This window comes from Ascidiella aspersa, chromosome 4 (genome assembly GCF_963924565.1).
Source record: "Ascidiella aspersa chromosome 4, kaAscAspe10.2, whole genome shotgun sequence".
Classification (NCBI taxonomy): Eukaryota; Metazoa; Chordata; class Ascidiacea; order Phlebobranchia; family Ascidiidae; genus Ascidiella; species Ascidiella aspersa.
The window spans coordinates 429147-445519 of NC_139450.1; the positions used below are offsets into that span (position 1 = coordinate 429147).

The window sequence follows — 16373 nt, forward strand, 5'->3', positions numbered from 1 at the left end:
TACTGTATAGATAGCAATTATTTCAGCCTATACCACAACATTTTGTGATGCTTTTTCCTTTTAATCCCTTCAAACTTTTGGCAACTTTTATGTTTCGTTGTATCACTGTTTTCCCGTCAGTTGTGGCGACCGTTTATTTTATATTTTTTTTAGTCTATCACTATTACGTGTGTAGGAAAAGTTTTTCTAAACAACTTTTGTGAATATACTTCAAATTGAATCGCAAACAGGGTGCACTTTCTCGATGTACCTTACAGTCTTTCGCTGAATACTGGAACAAACAACTGTCATTTCTTTGTAAATTCGTACTGAGTCCTGGTTGTTTCGGTCCCAAAAACAAAAACTATTGATGTTAAAGCATATTAAGAAATATTTCGTAATATGTTAAATATTAAGAAATATTGTTCAATTATTGCGTTTGAAGTTTGATAGTATTTATTAATCACGGCTTGGATTAGGCTGTAAAGATCTAAAGTAGAGGGGTTGGTCTAGGCCAGAGTTTCTTAACCAGGGGTGCTTGTACCCCCCAAGGGAAAAACTGTTCCAAGGGGGTGCAGGGATGCTGGATCAGACGTAGTAAATGTATTACTGTAATTTATTTTTTTGCTTAGTTAAATGCAAAACTAACTTATATTTTGGTATTGTGTTAATGTGTTATCCGCTATTTGTTTAAAATTACATTGTTTTTGTTGATTAAGCAATTCTAGAAGATCAAGGTTAAGAACCACTGTTCTATGCCTTCCCCCAGCATTGTAGTTTGCCGAGAGTGAACCAGGCCCTCTCCCCCTTCCCACCAGCGTCACCGAACGTGAGAGCTTTCACCGGGAGAAGTTCCTTGTCGTCCAACCACCCTTCGTCTGACGTCGTAACGTCAACACTGTTCTGACCGCAGTTGCACTTGAACTTCTGGTCGATGCAAGTACCTGCACATTATGACGTCATGTGGTGATTATGACGTATAACTACGATTATGGCGACAGGTTTACTAATACGTTAGACTTGTATTAATATGACAACACTTTACGATTGTGAAGTCATGTTATAATTATGACGTCATGTTACGATGAGTAATAATGGCGTAATGTTCATCGGATTAGGATGGATGAGTGTCAACCCTCTTGCGCGACATCAAGTGGAAAAATAAATCCTCCAAATGTTTGAATAAACGAACTGAATTATGTTAGGATTGTGACGTCACGCCATAATTATGACGTCATGTTACGATGTGTAATGGGCGCTTTGGAGTTTGAGGCTTTTGTTGTTTTTTTTAATATTTTTTGAAAGTTTTATGTTATTCATTGCGTTAGAGAATTTTCTCGAAAGCTTTAAAATGTTTCTAAAACTCCTAATATTTCCCTAAAACATTCAGCAAAGGACGTTAAAATCCAAAACACTAACAGATTTAATATATAAGTTGTATTCTACATCTACATTTGAATATATATCAGCCATAATACCAACTTACCAGTCTCGCCACACGCGCAGTAGTAAGGTTTATTGCCCCCTCCCCAATGTCGCACAAGTTGGTTGTTCTTGTCGTACCAACTTCCCCAGATCACACCTTTCTGGTAAAGCACCGACCCCTTGCAGCGATACTACACAATAACAACACATAATTAATGGAGGTTAAACAACAGTGTTTATATGTTGAAGAAATAATATCAAACAGATTTTTACAAACTTTTTTGTGGCTACTAAATATAAAGTGTTATTTAACCAATAGTTATAATAAGTGACAAAATGTCGCCTCTTAATATAAACACTTCATTTTTTAACAAATTTATTTATTTTAGTTGAAGTAAATTTTCAGGTAAAAAAATGTTTAATTAAAAACAACAATTATTTTTAAGCTAACCAAATTTAAAACACAGTTAATAAGAGATTGTAATCCATAGAAAAACATACTTACACACCTACTTTACTTAAAAGCATTAACAAACTAATACTGGTAAATAATTGGAGTACTCGGGTTTTCCTTACTTTAACAAACTGTCTGCAGTGGGCTGAAGCATCGATTATCGCCTGCACCTGTCGCTTGGTGGCGCTGTACCTTATCGTCTTTCGGAAACAACGTTTCGCGTCACACGTCACTTCCTCCTCACTTTCCGCGTTATTGCTGATTTCAGTGACTGTGTAAAAGTATTAGCGTTATTGCTGATTTCCGTGACTGTGTAAAAGCAGCTCTTATATTTGTTTAATGTAAGAAGTAAAGTTTAAAATTATTTTATTTAAATACTAACTTTTCGCAGTTTTATTAAATGTGCACTGGACCGTGACGGATGACGTATTGTTGAGCTCAGGGGCGATGACGTATCTACCATCTTTTGTGACGTCATCCATGTGTGCGCAAGTTCGGGGGATTTCTGTGGGGAAACAAGAAATAAAAGACATAAATAACCTTTGCGTCCTAAAATAAGCAAGCAATGAAGTGAGGTAAATTTGGGCGAAGAATCTGGGTTAATCGGGGTAACAAAGGTCAAAACGTAGTTTATCAAGGTCAAATCGGGGTGAAATAAGGCCAAATGTTGATTCTTATTTGAAACAAATGCAACTACGCTTTGAACAGTATAAGTGCTGTCTTGATTCGAAGATAAAAGCTTGAAAAAAGGAATGTGCGCAAACGCAACATTAAAACACTTTTAAAGATTCAAATACTTGGTTGTAACCATGATACACTTCTGTCTTTACACAAACACAAAATTTTAATCCTCACCTCTTTCACACAACGCCCCGGTGAATCCCAATGCGCATGCGCAGTAGAACCCGTTGCTCTCATCCACACAACTACCACCGTTCTCACAACGATTCGTACGGCAGTCGTTCACATCTAAAAAAGTATGATTTTGGTGAAACATTACATAAACGTTACAAAGGGGAAAAGCAGTGTTGCTCTTCCAGAAGAATATTTAATAGATCGACGTTTCGAAAATATTATAAATCTATGCTCTAAGAAACAAATGAAACATTTTGGATTAACCTAAATGCTGTAGCGCACTATAAAATGACTATGAAGGTCAATAAGCATGAAAACCACAGTAAAAACACATTAATATTTGTTTTAAATTCATGGTGAAGATTTGTTATTGCCCTAAAAAAACTGGAACAGATTAGGCAATAAGGTAAAACTAATTATTTCATCGTTTTAAAGTATTTAACTCTTGAAAGTGCGTATTACGAGCGTTCCGTGCCATTTACGCAGAAGAAGGCGATTTAAAAAGAAACGTTGGTTAACGATGTATTTGTAACTTGAAATATATCGTTCCAACTCCTCATTACAGCATTTTCTCACCATTCGCGCGGCTGGGGATTCCACATTTCTCACTGACGTCATCACTAGGATGGTGAACTTCGCTCTTAGTGAAGAAGAAAGTTGTTTCTGTGGGACAAGCAACGAATATTACAACAGGGGTGTTGTCATCTATATTCTGGTGCCGGTTTGTGTTTGCGACGACCCTCTAGCGAGTTTTTGTAATTTTTAAAGACAAATTGGTCAGCTTCAGTACTTTATTATCGAATATGGAGCGATATCATAGGTTTGTCCACGTATTTGTTTGAACTAATTTAGAGTTCCGATCAAAATATGAGTTTTTTACACATCGCTTGTTTGCATTTATTTGTTCAATTTTAATGTAATTTTTTTAAGCCTATTTGAAGAGTTGGAGGTTTTTAAAACCACGAAATAAAACTTTTATATTTTCTAAAGTACATTCCTGATATATTATTCATGAAAAAAATAGCCTAAATTTCCAATAAATTGCACGGACTAGTCATTTTTTTAAAGACTGTTGCCTTAAAAAAAATTAAAATGAATGCAAATAAGAATGTCGCAAACCTAATTAGCAATTCTTGTAAAAGTAATAGGATTTACACAAACGACTAAGGTATTAAATAATTAAAGATTAGCAAGAATATCAAAGCCTATGCAGCGGTAAGTAGCTAACTGCAACCTATTATGCTCTAAAAGTGAAAATTACCTTAACAAACATTTAAATGTTAGCCAACTTACTTTGTGCTGCAACTAATTGAAGCAAGACCAGTAAAAGAAATACTATTTTCGCTGTTATCAACGCCATGATTACTGACCAACTAACTAAAGCAACGTTTTTTCGCATACAGTGGCCATATCAGTTGGTGGTACAGTCAACCAAGGTTAATTAACAACATCCTGCCACAACCTCCCAGTTATGTGGGTAGCTTGTTGGCACTCAAACCCCAAAACAGCAAACTATTACCGGAAGCCACTTATTTATTTGCTGCCAATCTGTGTTTTAGTGAGCGTTTTTCTCTGAACCTATATGTGGAAATCAGGTGTCACAGTTGACCGGTTAATTCTGCTAATTATGGCTGCTATTGCTGTACCACCAAAATAATGACGTCTGGGACAACTATGACTAACATAGCAAACAATCCATTGGCAGTAAGATGAATATTAATAAGATTGTTATGGGAAAATTCAATTATTTTGAAAATCCGACAAATGGGAGTTAATGGCATTTCTTAGATATAAGAACAATGTTTCGAAAAAAGAAAACCTAAGTATTAGCAGAAATTTTATAAATATGAAATCCCTTCGTATATTATGGGCACACGATACTTTTGGTATCGGTTATCGGCTGCGATCTGGTATAATCAGACATACATAGTTTTATATATACTGCTTGATGAGCAACACTCTGTTATATATTATGCCTGGCAGCAATAGCTTATTTCATATATAGTATTGGCAGGCTTTCGTAGATACCACAATTTTTGTAAACAGTGCCACTTGGTTATATAACCATAACGGTCAACTTTGATGAAGCAGGGGTGTAAATATCTCTGGTCGTTGGTGAAACATCCTCACCCACTTCCTAAATGAACTGTGCTGTCACAATAACCTAAACAACCTACTGGCGCCGCCACTAATTTATCAGTACATTGGCATTACTAACTCGTCAACCATAAAATGTCGTTGTAGCGATTGGGAAGTAGTTTTCCTAACCCCACTGCGTCTTGACGTCACTACGTACGTGACCGGCGTTCACTGAGGTGTGACCAAAAGCCGCGCGTTATCGCCGTTTCGCGAATCAACTTTATACGGCGCTTTTACTAGCGGCTTGATTTAACGTGTTCTTGACATTTGTGAACTTATGCTCAACGAGCAATATCAATTAAGGGAAGTGACTCTGTCTAGAGTTCATGTTAAGGACAGGTGTTTTATCGACTTGCTCATTTGGAGTCAGGTACAAGGACGTGTAAAAGACTTGAGCAGCCTTCGGCTCTCGCCTAAGAGCCAGCGCCTACTTACCTGTTGCTGCTCACCCTAATCGCTAAAGTCTCGGTGATCTACTGACTGCAACTCAGTTGAAACTTGAAATAACAAAACGGAAAAAGCCTGCTACTTTGCAATGACCATTAATCAACTTATCGTGAGAATGTACTGTTGGTGGTTTAACGCAGTGGTCGTGTAATTTAAAATGTACTTACGAATAAAATGTCGCCTAAATTTGATGAAAGTCGCTTTATTTAGATAATTTGGCAAATCTAATTTAAATTAAATTACCTCGCTTTTAGGTTGCTTTCCACTTTACTTTTTGCTATCTGCTTTCTACGAATCTATCTAGCCGGGATTCGAACTCACAACCCCGGGAATCCGACATCGCAAAGAACCTCAAAAAAAACAAAACAAACAACATTCAAAACAAAGGTTTATTATCGCAACACAAAACCCACGAATTACTTTTTTCGTTTCTTTTTCGGCGGTGTCGAATCTGTGACGCAACCATCGTTCTGCAGGATGACGTCAACAAATTTGGTATCGACAGGTTGTGACGTCAGTTTGACGTCATCCGGGGTTCGTTTTTGGACGAAAACGGCAGATTTCGCGGTTTTTCTGGCGAACCCGTGCACCACACAGGATCTGCAGTTCTTTGAAAGCGCGTGGATTGAAGATTGCTTGGGGAGACCGAAAAGTGACGTCATATTGGCTACGTCATACCTGGAAGCAATGTATATTTAATGCAAATAGTTTAAACATAGCATGTTTATGTAACAAAAAAGTGAAAAGTATACTTTACTTTTAAACTAAAATAGCTTAGTTTATACCGACAAATTTGTAAAAAAAGTTAAAAAATCATTAATGTCTTAACCCTGAGTTTACAAGCAATATTTGAAAATGTGAAAACACTGTAAACTTTGAGGTAAACATTGACAACTCACGGTCCTCTAAGTTCCATGGGGATCATGGCAGCACTCGACATTATTATATTCTTCCCTCTCGAAAACTCGACAAATCTTTGGACGTTTGTGATCGTGAGTCTTCGCACAGTTGTATTTCGTATCATCGGAGAATAACAAACCTGTTTTGAAAAGTAAAAGTTTTGTATCTACAGAAATACTAATAAATCATGTTAAACAACAAATTAGGTAAAAAGCTGTGGCTTATTACGACCAAATTTTCATCTAGTTAAGTATTAAAAATCTCAAATAATTAAAATGAGTACTTTTGTTGCTGCATTAATACAAGTGTCAGCTGACAATAAAAACAATTTCCATGGTATATATATCTGATGTGTTTAATCCTCTATAAATTTATAATAAAATAAAATGCCCAAAGGATTTTAACTCACTTTCAGCAAAATATTTGAACATTATCGATATAATGAACTTAAATGTTAGGACTTCAAAAGATCTAATTATTGATGGTAGGTAATATATAAACTAAATGCCAATAGTTTAACTACCTTTTAATTCTACTGGACACCTTCTGAAAGGCTAAATTACCAAAACCAGTCACCCCTATCAGATTGAAGACCAACTATTGATTTTGGTTGGAGCCTTCCCGAAAGCAGCCTCGTAAGTGGATAGTAGCAATGTTTATATACCCTAGTATGTCATAATCTTTTGTCCCATCTACTTTAGCAAGGTTAGGATACTATGTATTTTTTTTTTAATTCTTGTGGATGTTATATTGTAAACAAAATAAAAAATATGGTTTATTACGAGAAATATGCACAAACCTCAAAGAAAATGCCCCTGGTGATTGCAGCTTTAATGGGATTATGTTTTGGAGTAAACGCAAGCTTGTCGCTTCCATCGATGCAAATAATGTCAATGTTTAGTTCGGTGCACGAAGTGTGGAACAACTTCTCTGTTCGCGGAAGAACTGCCACAATGTCGAACGTCCCAGATGTTAAAACTTCACGAACCTAAAAAATACACGAGTTAGTTGCACAACAGGAGAATGATCTAGCAAAGCTAGGTCAAACATTATTGAAAGCTCCTAAAAGATAAAGATACCATTAATTTAAATTAAGATACTGACTATGCCTTCCATGGCGAAATCTATATCTTTTGAGATCATTTAATAGTGCATGCTGAATTACTAGCTGCTGAGCTGCCTAGCAGCTGCCTAGCTGAGACTGGTCAGGAATTAAGGTCGACATTTATCTTGCAAGGGTCAAGGTGATTTTCCATTACCACATAATCAGTGCTACATTTAGTGACACAAGTGCTCTTAAAAATCGTTTATTTTACATGGAGTCAAAAATTGATGAAATCTAAGGAAATTATGGTTGCGATTTTAATAATTTCTTACTAAAATTCCCTAATAGAAAGAAAGACTTGGTTGTTTTTTTATGGCAAAATGCGAAGATTTAATCAAATTAGCACCTACACTACCCAAATGTAGCATTCACCGAGTACCAATAGTGTTCAGTTCTGGCTTCAGATATATATATTACTTAAGAGACAACTTTACTATTGATCCGTGCTGTCAGTCCAACAATGAAAATTTACTTCACAATAATTACAGTATATATATATATATTAACTCATCACACATTGACATAATTTATTTGTTTAAATGGATTCTTATTACGGTCAAGACAAAACAGGAAGGATCAATAAATATCATATTGTCACTAAATTTCAGGATTTTTGTGTTTTCAACTATTGTTAAAAATTTAAGGTCAAAAGTTTCTCTCTCGAGTTTATTAATCATTATTTCAAAGGTAAACGCCTTACCTTTGCAAGATCGTCAAGTTCGTTTAGTTCAATTGTGATTCTTGTAAGTTGCACAAGTTTTGCGTTCTTAGCATCGAGCATTCCGACCGCTTCTTCTTCCAAAGTTACTTTCTCAGGAGGGGAAGGTAAAAGGATTTTCTTCTTGGCTGCAAGTAATTAAATTTAACAAAAGTTTATAAAATTGTTATCTTATATTTTAAATACACGAGACCAAGTATACATAATAGCAACTTTGATTAACACAGAATTGCAGCAGTTTTTAACAAAAGACCATTTTTTTTATGTTGCCAACTTAATTTATCACAGAATCGCTGTAAATTGACAGTCGGTTGTAACCAGGGCTTTGGTACCAATAATCTCCGGGTCTAGGGCTGGAGCTACAATCACGCCTGCACCAAGGCACTGGTGGTAACATATAAAATGTATTCAAAGTAAAATAATAAAAAAAAGTTTTTAACCAATGAATGTATTACATATACATTGAAATAACATTTTAATTGCTTGGAAAAAAATTAAACAAATATATGTACCTATAAATAACACTTTATATATTGTTTTTGAAAAATAATTTGTAACAAAAGTTATTTGTGACATAATAACATTTGAATTGCCTTTATTTAGTAAAAAGTACTACAAATAGCAAAGTCACTGAAATATTAACAAACAAACATATGTATGTGGCAATAAGACAAAATTTGTTTTCTTAAGATAAATATATAAATAAAAATATTTGCCATTTGGCTTGTTAGAAATCTTGAAATCAGGAGACACCACTAAACGATTAATTGTATTATTACAAATTAACAACATTTCGACAACAGCGCTTTGCCAGGTCAAGGGTAGAATATTTTCATAACAGTGACAACTTACATTTTCCGCTTGGTTTTCCAGTGCTTGAAACGAATCGTGTCAAAGCAATGACCTCGTAACCAAGATACACGAGCATCGTGAGTCGTTTAGCGACTGTGGAAACACTTTCCTCGAACGACATGTTGAGGTCGAAAAACTTGCCATGTTCGGGCAGAGGCAAGTCACACATCGTTGCTAACAATTGTGAAAAAATCTAGGTGAAAAGGAAGGCCTAGTAAACAAATTTAAGATAGTTAGGCTACTTGCTATTGTTTTACTTGTCAAAAAAGATGGTTAACAACATTCTTGCCCAAAAAATGTAAAAATGTAAAAAAAAAAAATCTAGGTAAAAAAGAAAGGCAGGTTTAGTAATTAGATTTAAATTACTTGTTGATTCCAATAATATTTTTTTTTTTTATATATTTTTTTTTTTTTTTTTTTTTTATATTTTAATTTACCAGTGTTGTAATGACTTTTAAAGTCAATGACCTGATCGCTCTAATAGTTTAACGTTTCATTTTAAAGGACGTGACTTGAAGTTAAATTGATCTAATTATGACTTGACTTGAACTTAGGGTATTTCACAAATGAATTGATTGGGGCGCTGGTCTAGAATCCTACAACAACATTCTTGGTTTAGGGTGCGGGTTAGCGTTTGGGTGAGGGTGGGTCAAGTTATTATTAATAATAAACATAATATTACCTGACCCACCCTCACCCAAACCCTAACCCGCACCCTAACCCAAACAATATACGTTGTGGTATGCGGTATTATTTTGTTTTGTTTTTTGCATAACTTTTCACGTACAAAAGTAAAAGAGCGCCAATACTTGACCTACCCACACCCAAACGCTAACTCGCACCCTAACTTAAATTTTGTGCATTGATTTAATAACTGTGGTAGGATTCTAGACCAGCGCCTTGACTGGGACTTAGAGTCATTTAAATGACTTGTTTACAACACTGTAATTTACTTTGAATCAAAACAATTAATGGCCTTTTTAAAGTATTTTTACAAACAAACATTTATTTGTGTCACGTGTTTCGCGGCATGTGACAGGCATGATTAAACAAGAAGATTGTAAAACATAACATTTCTATGGACAGAACAATATATTCGTCCGGAGGAAAACTTTTAATTAGAAATACTGAAACTTTTTCACCTGGCAGGCCTTTTACTTCTTTTAAAAATAAGGGCTCTATTTATCATCAGGAAAAATTAAAATAACACCACAATAATAACAAAAAGTCAAATAATCTGTAGCGACACTTCGTCACATTGTTATTTATCACAGATATTTTTTTTGTTTTATCGCTGTATCACTGTTTAATGTTTCGTCATGAAAAGTTTTCTGTAAAAAAACATCAATTGCCGATCTAGCAAGATTTTGCAAAGACACCATTTTTCACTGAGTCAGGCCTCGCCGGCTCATACGTACATCCGTTTTAATGTTAACGCGTGTTTTGAAATTCGTAATATTGTCAACAATTCGGTATTTTTAGAATCGAATATGCGTTTGGCCCTTACGTGGCTTTGTCGATCGAAGGGCTTTTGTTTTAGCCATATTGGGACAAAAATATTATTTCCGTGTATAAGAGAGTCGAGAGAAGAAAGCTCAGCTGGAACCGCCCTTGTCACGTGATGCCTACGTATTATAATATGACAAATAACTATTTTATTACGACTTGTACGTCTTGCCTTTCTTTCTACAGATCTCTTCCTTTATAAGCTTGCGTTATAAGATTCTTTATCATTGTAAATTATTATGATGAATTATGATTATTCAATTCATTAATATGAAGATCAGTATCGAATAAAGTGTTGTCTGTTACTCAAGGAACCAATTGAAGTGCTCGTATGTTAGAAGCAGTCGACAATGAACAATTCTATTTGAATCGGTATCTACATTGTAGTCGTGAGGTTGGTACACCGAGGCACAAAAGACAATTAATTGAGACTCATTATCAACTACATCTACAAATCCATGGACGAATGTTTAAAACCGTTATAAAACAAAAAGTTTGTAAGACATCAATATAGGAGTTTCTATACTCTTGTGTACATATCAACGTAGAGCTTCGATACTGTTTCTGACTGAAACTGTGCGCATACCCTATTAACCTTTTTATTTCGGCTTGCTTTACAATTATTTGCAACAAACAAAGCATCTTACAATATAGAATCATGTACTTGAAGCACAACTAACATTGAAGATGAAAACGTGAATAAAAGATTAGATTTTATATTGAAATTCTTTCACTTCGCTTTTTATCAGGGCAATATAACATTAAAATGATCAAAACAATAGAAAATATAATGTTAACAATAAAGGTCTTTTACTCGTTTTGTTTACTTTTAATTACTAGAAATGAGGTTTAGCGGCGAAGTAGTCCTGCAGCGACACCTCGTGTCCGGGTCCAAAGAAATCCAGTATCCACACGGTGGCGATAACGAGCTTAGCAGGGTAAAAGTTGTGTGCCTCCTTCCATTCCTTCATCTCTGGATGTCGCGAGAAAAGCGCATTTGTAGCGAAGTTGATTTCCTCTTGATCTGTGAGCTTGACAACTTTGCCACCTAACGTAAGGCGAGCGCATCTCGGATCTTCTGTGTCGAAACCCTTATCTCGGCAGTAGTCCGACTCGGCCTCGGTAAGGGTTAGGGATACAGTGTTGTTCGCCTAAATGAAGAAAGAGGCAGTTTGACGGGTTTGAACCCGAATTCTTGGGAATATATAGAGGTGAATATAATATTGAATAAAAGTAAGACACTTGTCTGTAGAAAGTAGCAATGATCGGGTGGATCTAACGGTTGCGTCTTCTCACAATGATTTAGATACACCGATTGTTTTCACTTAAGCCTACGAAAAGATTAAGAATACGAACAGTTAAAAGAGTAAATTAATAATACTGCACAAATACAGTTTGAATGTAGACTAAAATACATCTAAAATGCAGCAACTTATCAGGTTTCCTAAAGTGATAAAAGCACAAATTCTCTTAAAAAAGGTTTTACCTTAAAACGGGGACCAAAGGGGGGTTAAGTGTCGCTCCCCTGCGTTAATGTGTTTTAGTTGCCGAACCACGTTCATCCGTAGCAGACCTACCTTAATGTCTTGTACACTGACGTCCATGTCAATGATATAGAAGTAAGGCACTCCTGTGCTGTTGCTCACAGGCCCATCTACCATAGACCATGTGTTAGTGAAGGGGCTACCGTTACGGCCCTGGTGGGTCGAAATGGTCCCGACAACCCCCCAGTTGGCCTGGTGGACAATGTACCGGGCCGTTCGGGCCAGGTCCTGGTACGGTGGGGGACTGTCCCTAATGTGATTCCAAGAAAAACTTTCGAATTCGAACTTTTTCTCGGTTTTGAAGCTACTGGCTACATAAACTGTTGAAAGTATCAGCACAAAGCTGCCGAAATACTTCATATTGGCTGGTTGCAAAAATCAGCAGTTATTGAGGCTAGTTGTTATCTGTACGGTACACCATTACCTACGCTATTATAATTCCTAACAAGTAACACGAAAAAAAAAACTCAGACAGTTACCATTTGCTTACAGTTAAGACATTCCACATACCACCTTCATTAACATTCTCCAAACCTGATACATTGCCTTTAAACCAATCGTTCCCCCACTTTCAGACTACAACACACTAAATATTGAGAACAATTTCGCGGCACGCTTTTCACAAAACCAACAGGCATAACTTAAAATTTGCCCTAACTGCTTAATAAAGTTGTACGTATGCCTATCATATTATCAGATTTCCAAATAATAGTGTACAAACCAATCTTGTATCCCTGTATGCATATCAATTCGAATACAAATAGGCTAGTTTACAAAATATTTGCGCGGCACATTCAGAATCTGTGGGTGCGCAACAAAGTAGAGAATCACTGCTTTTAAATGATTTATCCATTCTGATTAAGGTTGCTATGCCGTTGCATTGCTATGCTTATGCTAGGTTACTGCGAACATTGTCCTTTAAAGCAACTGCTTTACTGTGCAATAAATTCGTGGTACAAAGTGCAAGTTATGAAACCTCCCGACACATGACAGACACTTATTAACTGCCAAGGACAGCATATTGACACTCGGACAAAGGTTAGTCAAGCATTGAGCAATGTCAGTCATAACATGGCGACTCATCGTTAAATTTCTGACGCAAAATCATTAAAGTTTGCGGAAAATATAATATTCTTTGGTCGCCGCCGTAACACTTTGAAAACATTCAACTTTTCACTACGATGCCGATTTTTATTTTAAATTGCTTCACGGCTCTTTACTGCAAACTGCACTGCTGGTAAATAATAGCAACATAATGCAATAAAATTGTGCTCAGCACCTAATGTTTCTTTTATTCTGTGCAATAAAAACAGCTTAGCTACAATGTCGCTGAGTCACTTAACCTATTTATTACTACAAATAAACTAAGCAGATTGCACAATACTAACAAACAGTAAAACTACCGTTCCTATTTTCTTTGATTTCTTAGAACACACTTTAAACCACACATTCCATGCTAAACACGCTTGCTACATTACGAAGCAGAATGTTGAATGATAACAACTATATGCTGGCGTGGGTTCAAAGTTCAATTTGGAAGGCGCTTTGCAAGGTTGAAACTTTGGTGCAATAGTAATGCGTAGGCACGTTTTTGACAGATTTAGAAGATATTTTTTCAATTAAAGATTAACCAACGAAAAGTTACTTCATAAAATCAGTTTGTTTGTTTGAGTTTTGTTTATGTTTGGTCATTGATAATACTTATACAGATAGTGTCCAGACTGCGTTTTGTGGTACACCACATGTTTTTTCTAAAGCTATTTGGGTGCTCTTTCACTATTGTACGTGAAAAGTTATGCAAAAAAAAAATAATAATACCGCTTACCACAACGCATATTGTTAGGGTGCGGGTTAGCGTTTGGTTGAGGGTGGGTCAAGTTATTATTAATAATAAACATAATATTACTTGACCCACCCTCACCCAAACGCTAACCCAATCCCTAACAATATGTGTTGTGGTATGCGGCATTTAAAGAAAAACATTTTTTTATTAATTTTTACGTACAATAGTGAAAGAGCGCCGCTATTTGTGTGCACACCTGAGTTAATATATTGCGCACTTTTAATAAAAACACCTAAACTTAATAAAAAAAAGCAAATTGTAGTAGGATTTCTAACCTAAGGGGTGAAAAAACATGATTGCACACCTGCACACCCTAGATCTTGGCTTGAAGTGCAGGAAATGCAGACTGGGATAGTGTTGTAATGATTTAAGTCAGTGGCTTGACTTAAGTTGTTGTTTTTAAAATATCGGAGTCTTTTGTACAAATGACTTGAATTGAATTACAGTTATTATTTTAAATGACTTAGATCAAAATTTAGTGTTTTAATGGAACACAAATAAAAAAAATTGACTTGCTATTTGTTGAAAATGATTTGACTGGGATTTAAGTTATTTCAAAACAACCTGTATATAGCATGGCTTGTGGATGTTGTATTGTTGCACATTAAAAGCAAGCAAAATAACTTAATTAACACAAGTTTTAAAATAAAAAGCTTCTCATAAAAAGAAAAAACATATGGTAGGCCTATGTTTATGTGAATATTTCCCAGCAACTGATATAAATGGATAAAGTTGTTAGTGTTCTGAGGCCGGACCTGTTTGTTGGCCAGGTTGCCATAGTAACAGGCGGAGGAACTGGTATTGGAGCTGCGATTGCGCAAGAACTTGCTCACCTTGGATGCAGCGTAATAATTGCATCAAGGAATCTAGAAAGACTAACACTAGCCGCCGAATCTATGAATAATAACCCAAGCTTAAAAGGGAGAGTAACTCCAGTTCAATGTAACATCAGGAAAGAAGGCCAAGTTAAAAACCTCGCGGAGTTTGTAGTTTCAAGGTTCGGTCGAATTGATTTCCTCGTAAATAACGGTGGCGGCCAATTTCAGTGTCCAGCCGAAAATATAACAGCCAAAGGTTGGCATGCAGTCATAGAAACAAACCTCACTGGCACGTTCCTCTGCTGCCAGCAAGTGTTCAAAGCATGGATGAGTGAGCATGGCGGTTGTATCGTCAACATAGTGGCCGATATGTGGAAAGGATTCCCCTTAATGTCACACTCGGGGGCAGCAAGATCTGCCGTCGATAATTTGACCAAAACCCTGGCTATAGAGTGGGCTGATAAGGGGGTTAGGATTAACTCTGTAGCCCCGGGTACGATCTACTCGGATACTGCAGCTGCTAATTATCCGAGCGACGTCTTCACACTGGCCAAACAAATCCAACCAACCGCTCGTTTGGGACGACCGGAGGAAATATCAAGTGTGGTTTGCTTCATTCTGTCACCAGCTGCTTCATTTATTACAGGTGTGAATTTGAAGTATCAGGACTTCAAACTCTTAAAATTCTTGAGCGCACATATCCTTCGAAACACAATACACAGGTTAAAAAAAAACGATTAAATTGACATTTTGTTGTTTACAAACGTTTCGGGAATGCCTTATGCCATCATCAGTGTAAAACTTCTAGTGAATATAAAATGGATAAATCAAAAAAACAAAAAAAAAGGAAAAAACTAACAGTGGACCAAACACATATTCTTATGATAGTTAGTACTGTAAGTCTTACATTTTTTCTAAATCACAAGTGAGACTTTGATGAAAAAAATTGTGAAATTATGGCTTTTTACCTAATAATTAGGTTATTCAGTTACTTGAAAGTGACATTTATAAACTAAAATTATTCATAATTTACTACTTTATAATTGTTGCAGTAAAATAAAATATTTATTTTTAGGTGAAACAGTTAAAGTTGATGGAGCTTCTAGTTTGTACGATTGCGTTCTTAAAGTTCCACCGCACGATAATCTGCCTCCGTGGACGTGGAGCAAACTATGATCTCTATGTTTGCACTGTTTTTTTTAAATATAAAATCAATTGTCTTCAAGCACCTATATGCAAATTAATTTAAATATTTATGCATTTTTTAATTTTTTGGTGATAGCAGTGTTATCGTCATTTAATATGTCCAATAAAAAGTTAATTTAGTGTACATTAAAAACGTTATAATTGTGTAATGTTTAGAATTCATATTTCAGTTGAAATTTGTCTTGAAATAATAGCTACAAGTCATTACAGGGAACCTTTTTTTTCTTTTTCCGAACAATACATGTCCTGGCTGTATAGTTTTGTAATAAATTGTTATTGTTCTTTGTGCATTTAGCGCTATTAGTTAAAAAATGTAGTTTTTTTTCTTTTTTTAAAGTAAATAACATTTATTAGCTTTTTGTCACCCAGTGTAAAAGCAAGGCCTTTATTGTAAACATATGTTAGATGCCATCAATGCCAGGATGAGTAAGAATTTGGGTTTTATGTCACATTACAACAAAAACACGATTTTCTACACCGAGCGTATTTTGTCGTGCAGACCTCCAGTTATTATTGTTTTTGTTTTGGTATGTCAGACTTCGCCATTCCTATCGCCTTTTACTCGCGCTTGTGCTTCTACTT

At 35.7% G+C, this 16373-nt stretch overlaps 4 protein-coding genes across 5 annotated transcripts; 1 reads left to right on the plus strand and 3 right to left on the minus strand.

Annotated features, from left to right (window-relative positions):
- Positions 1-731: 731 nt before the first annotated feature.
- On the minus strand, positions 732-4073 carry LOC146146505 (contactin-associated protein-like 4). The gene is made up of 7 exons (XM_083386829.1): positions 4007-4073; positions 3290-3376; positions 2714-2827; positions 2241-2363; positions 1981-2129; positions 1466-1595; positions 732-923 (listed from the first exon to the last, which is right to left on the minus strand). The coding sequence occupies exons 1-7, from the start codon at positions 4071-4073 to the stop codon at positions 733-735; spliced, it is 861 nt and encodes a 286-aa protein (XP_083242955.1). The 3' UTR covers position 732.
- LOC146146506 (ribonuclease P protein subunit p30-like) lies at positions 3290-9144 on the minus strand. Of its 2 annotated transcripts, XM_083387224.1 has the most exons (7): positions 8875-9144; positions 8005-8150; positions 6999-7187; positions 6199-6338; positions 5720-5977; positions 5543-5649; positions 3290-3376 (listed from the first exon to the last, which is right to left on the minus strand). In XM_083387224.1, the coding sequence occupies exons 1-6, from the start codon at positions 9041-9043 to the stop codon at positions 5577-5579; spliced, it is 975 nt and encodes a 324-aa protein (XP_083243350.1). In that variant the 5' UTR covers positions 9044-9144; the 3' UTR covers positions 3290-3376; positions 5543-5576. The 2 variants fall into 2 exon arrangements, with proteins under 2 accessions (XP_083243350.1, XP_083243351.1); XM_083387225.1 differs by lacking the exons at positions 3290-3376; positions 5543-5649 and having other exon boundaries at positions 5670-5977.
- Positions 9145-11216: 2072 nt separating this feature from the next.
- On the minus strand, positions 11217-12321 carry LOC146146507 (protein CREG1-like). Its single transcript, XM_083386832.1, has 2 exons — positions 11958-12321; positions 11217-11531 (listed from the first exon to the last, which is right to left on the minus strand). The coding sequence occupies exons 1-2, from the start codon at positions 12282-12284 to the stop codon at positions 11217-11219; spliced, it is 642 nt and encodes a 213-aa protein (XP_083242958.1). The 5' UTR covers positions 12285-12321.
- Positions 12322-14241: 1920 nt separating this feature from the next.
- Positions 14242-16350, plus strand: LOC146146508 (peroxisomal trans-2-enoyl-CoA reductase-like). The gene is made up of 2 exons (XM_083387229.1): positions 14242-15231; positions 15661-16350. The coding sequence occupies exons 1-2, from the start codon at positions 14490-14492 to the stop codon at positions 15759-15761; spliced, it is 843 nt and encodes a 280-aa protein (XP_083243355.1). The 5' UTR covers positions 14242-14489; the 3' UTR covers positions 15762-16350.
- Positions 16351-16373: the final 23 nt, after the last annotated feature.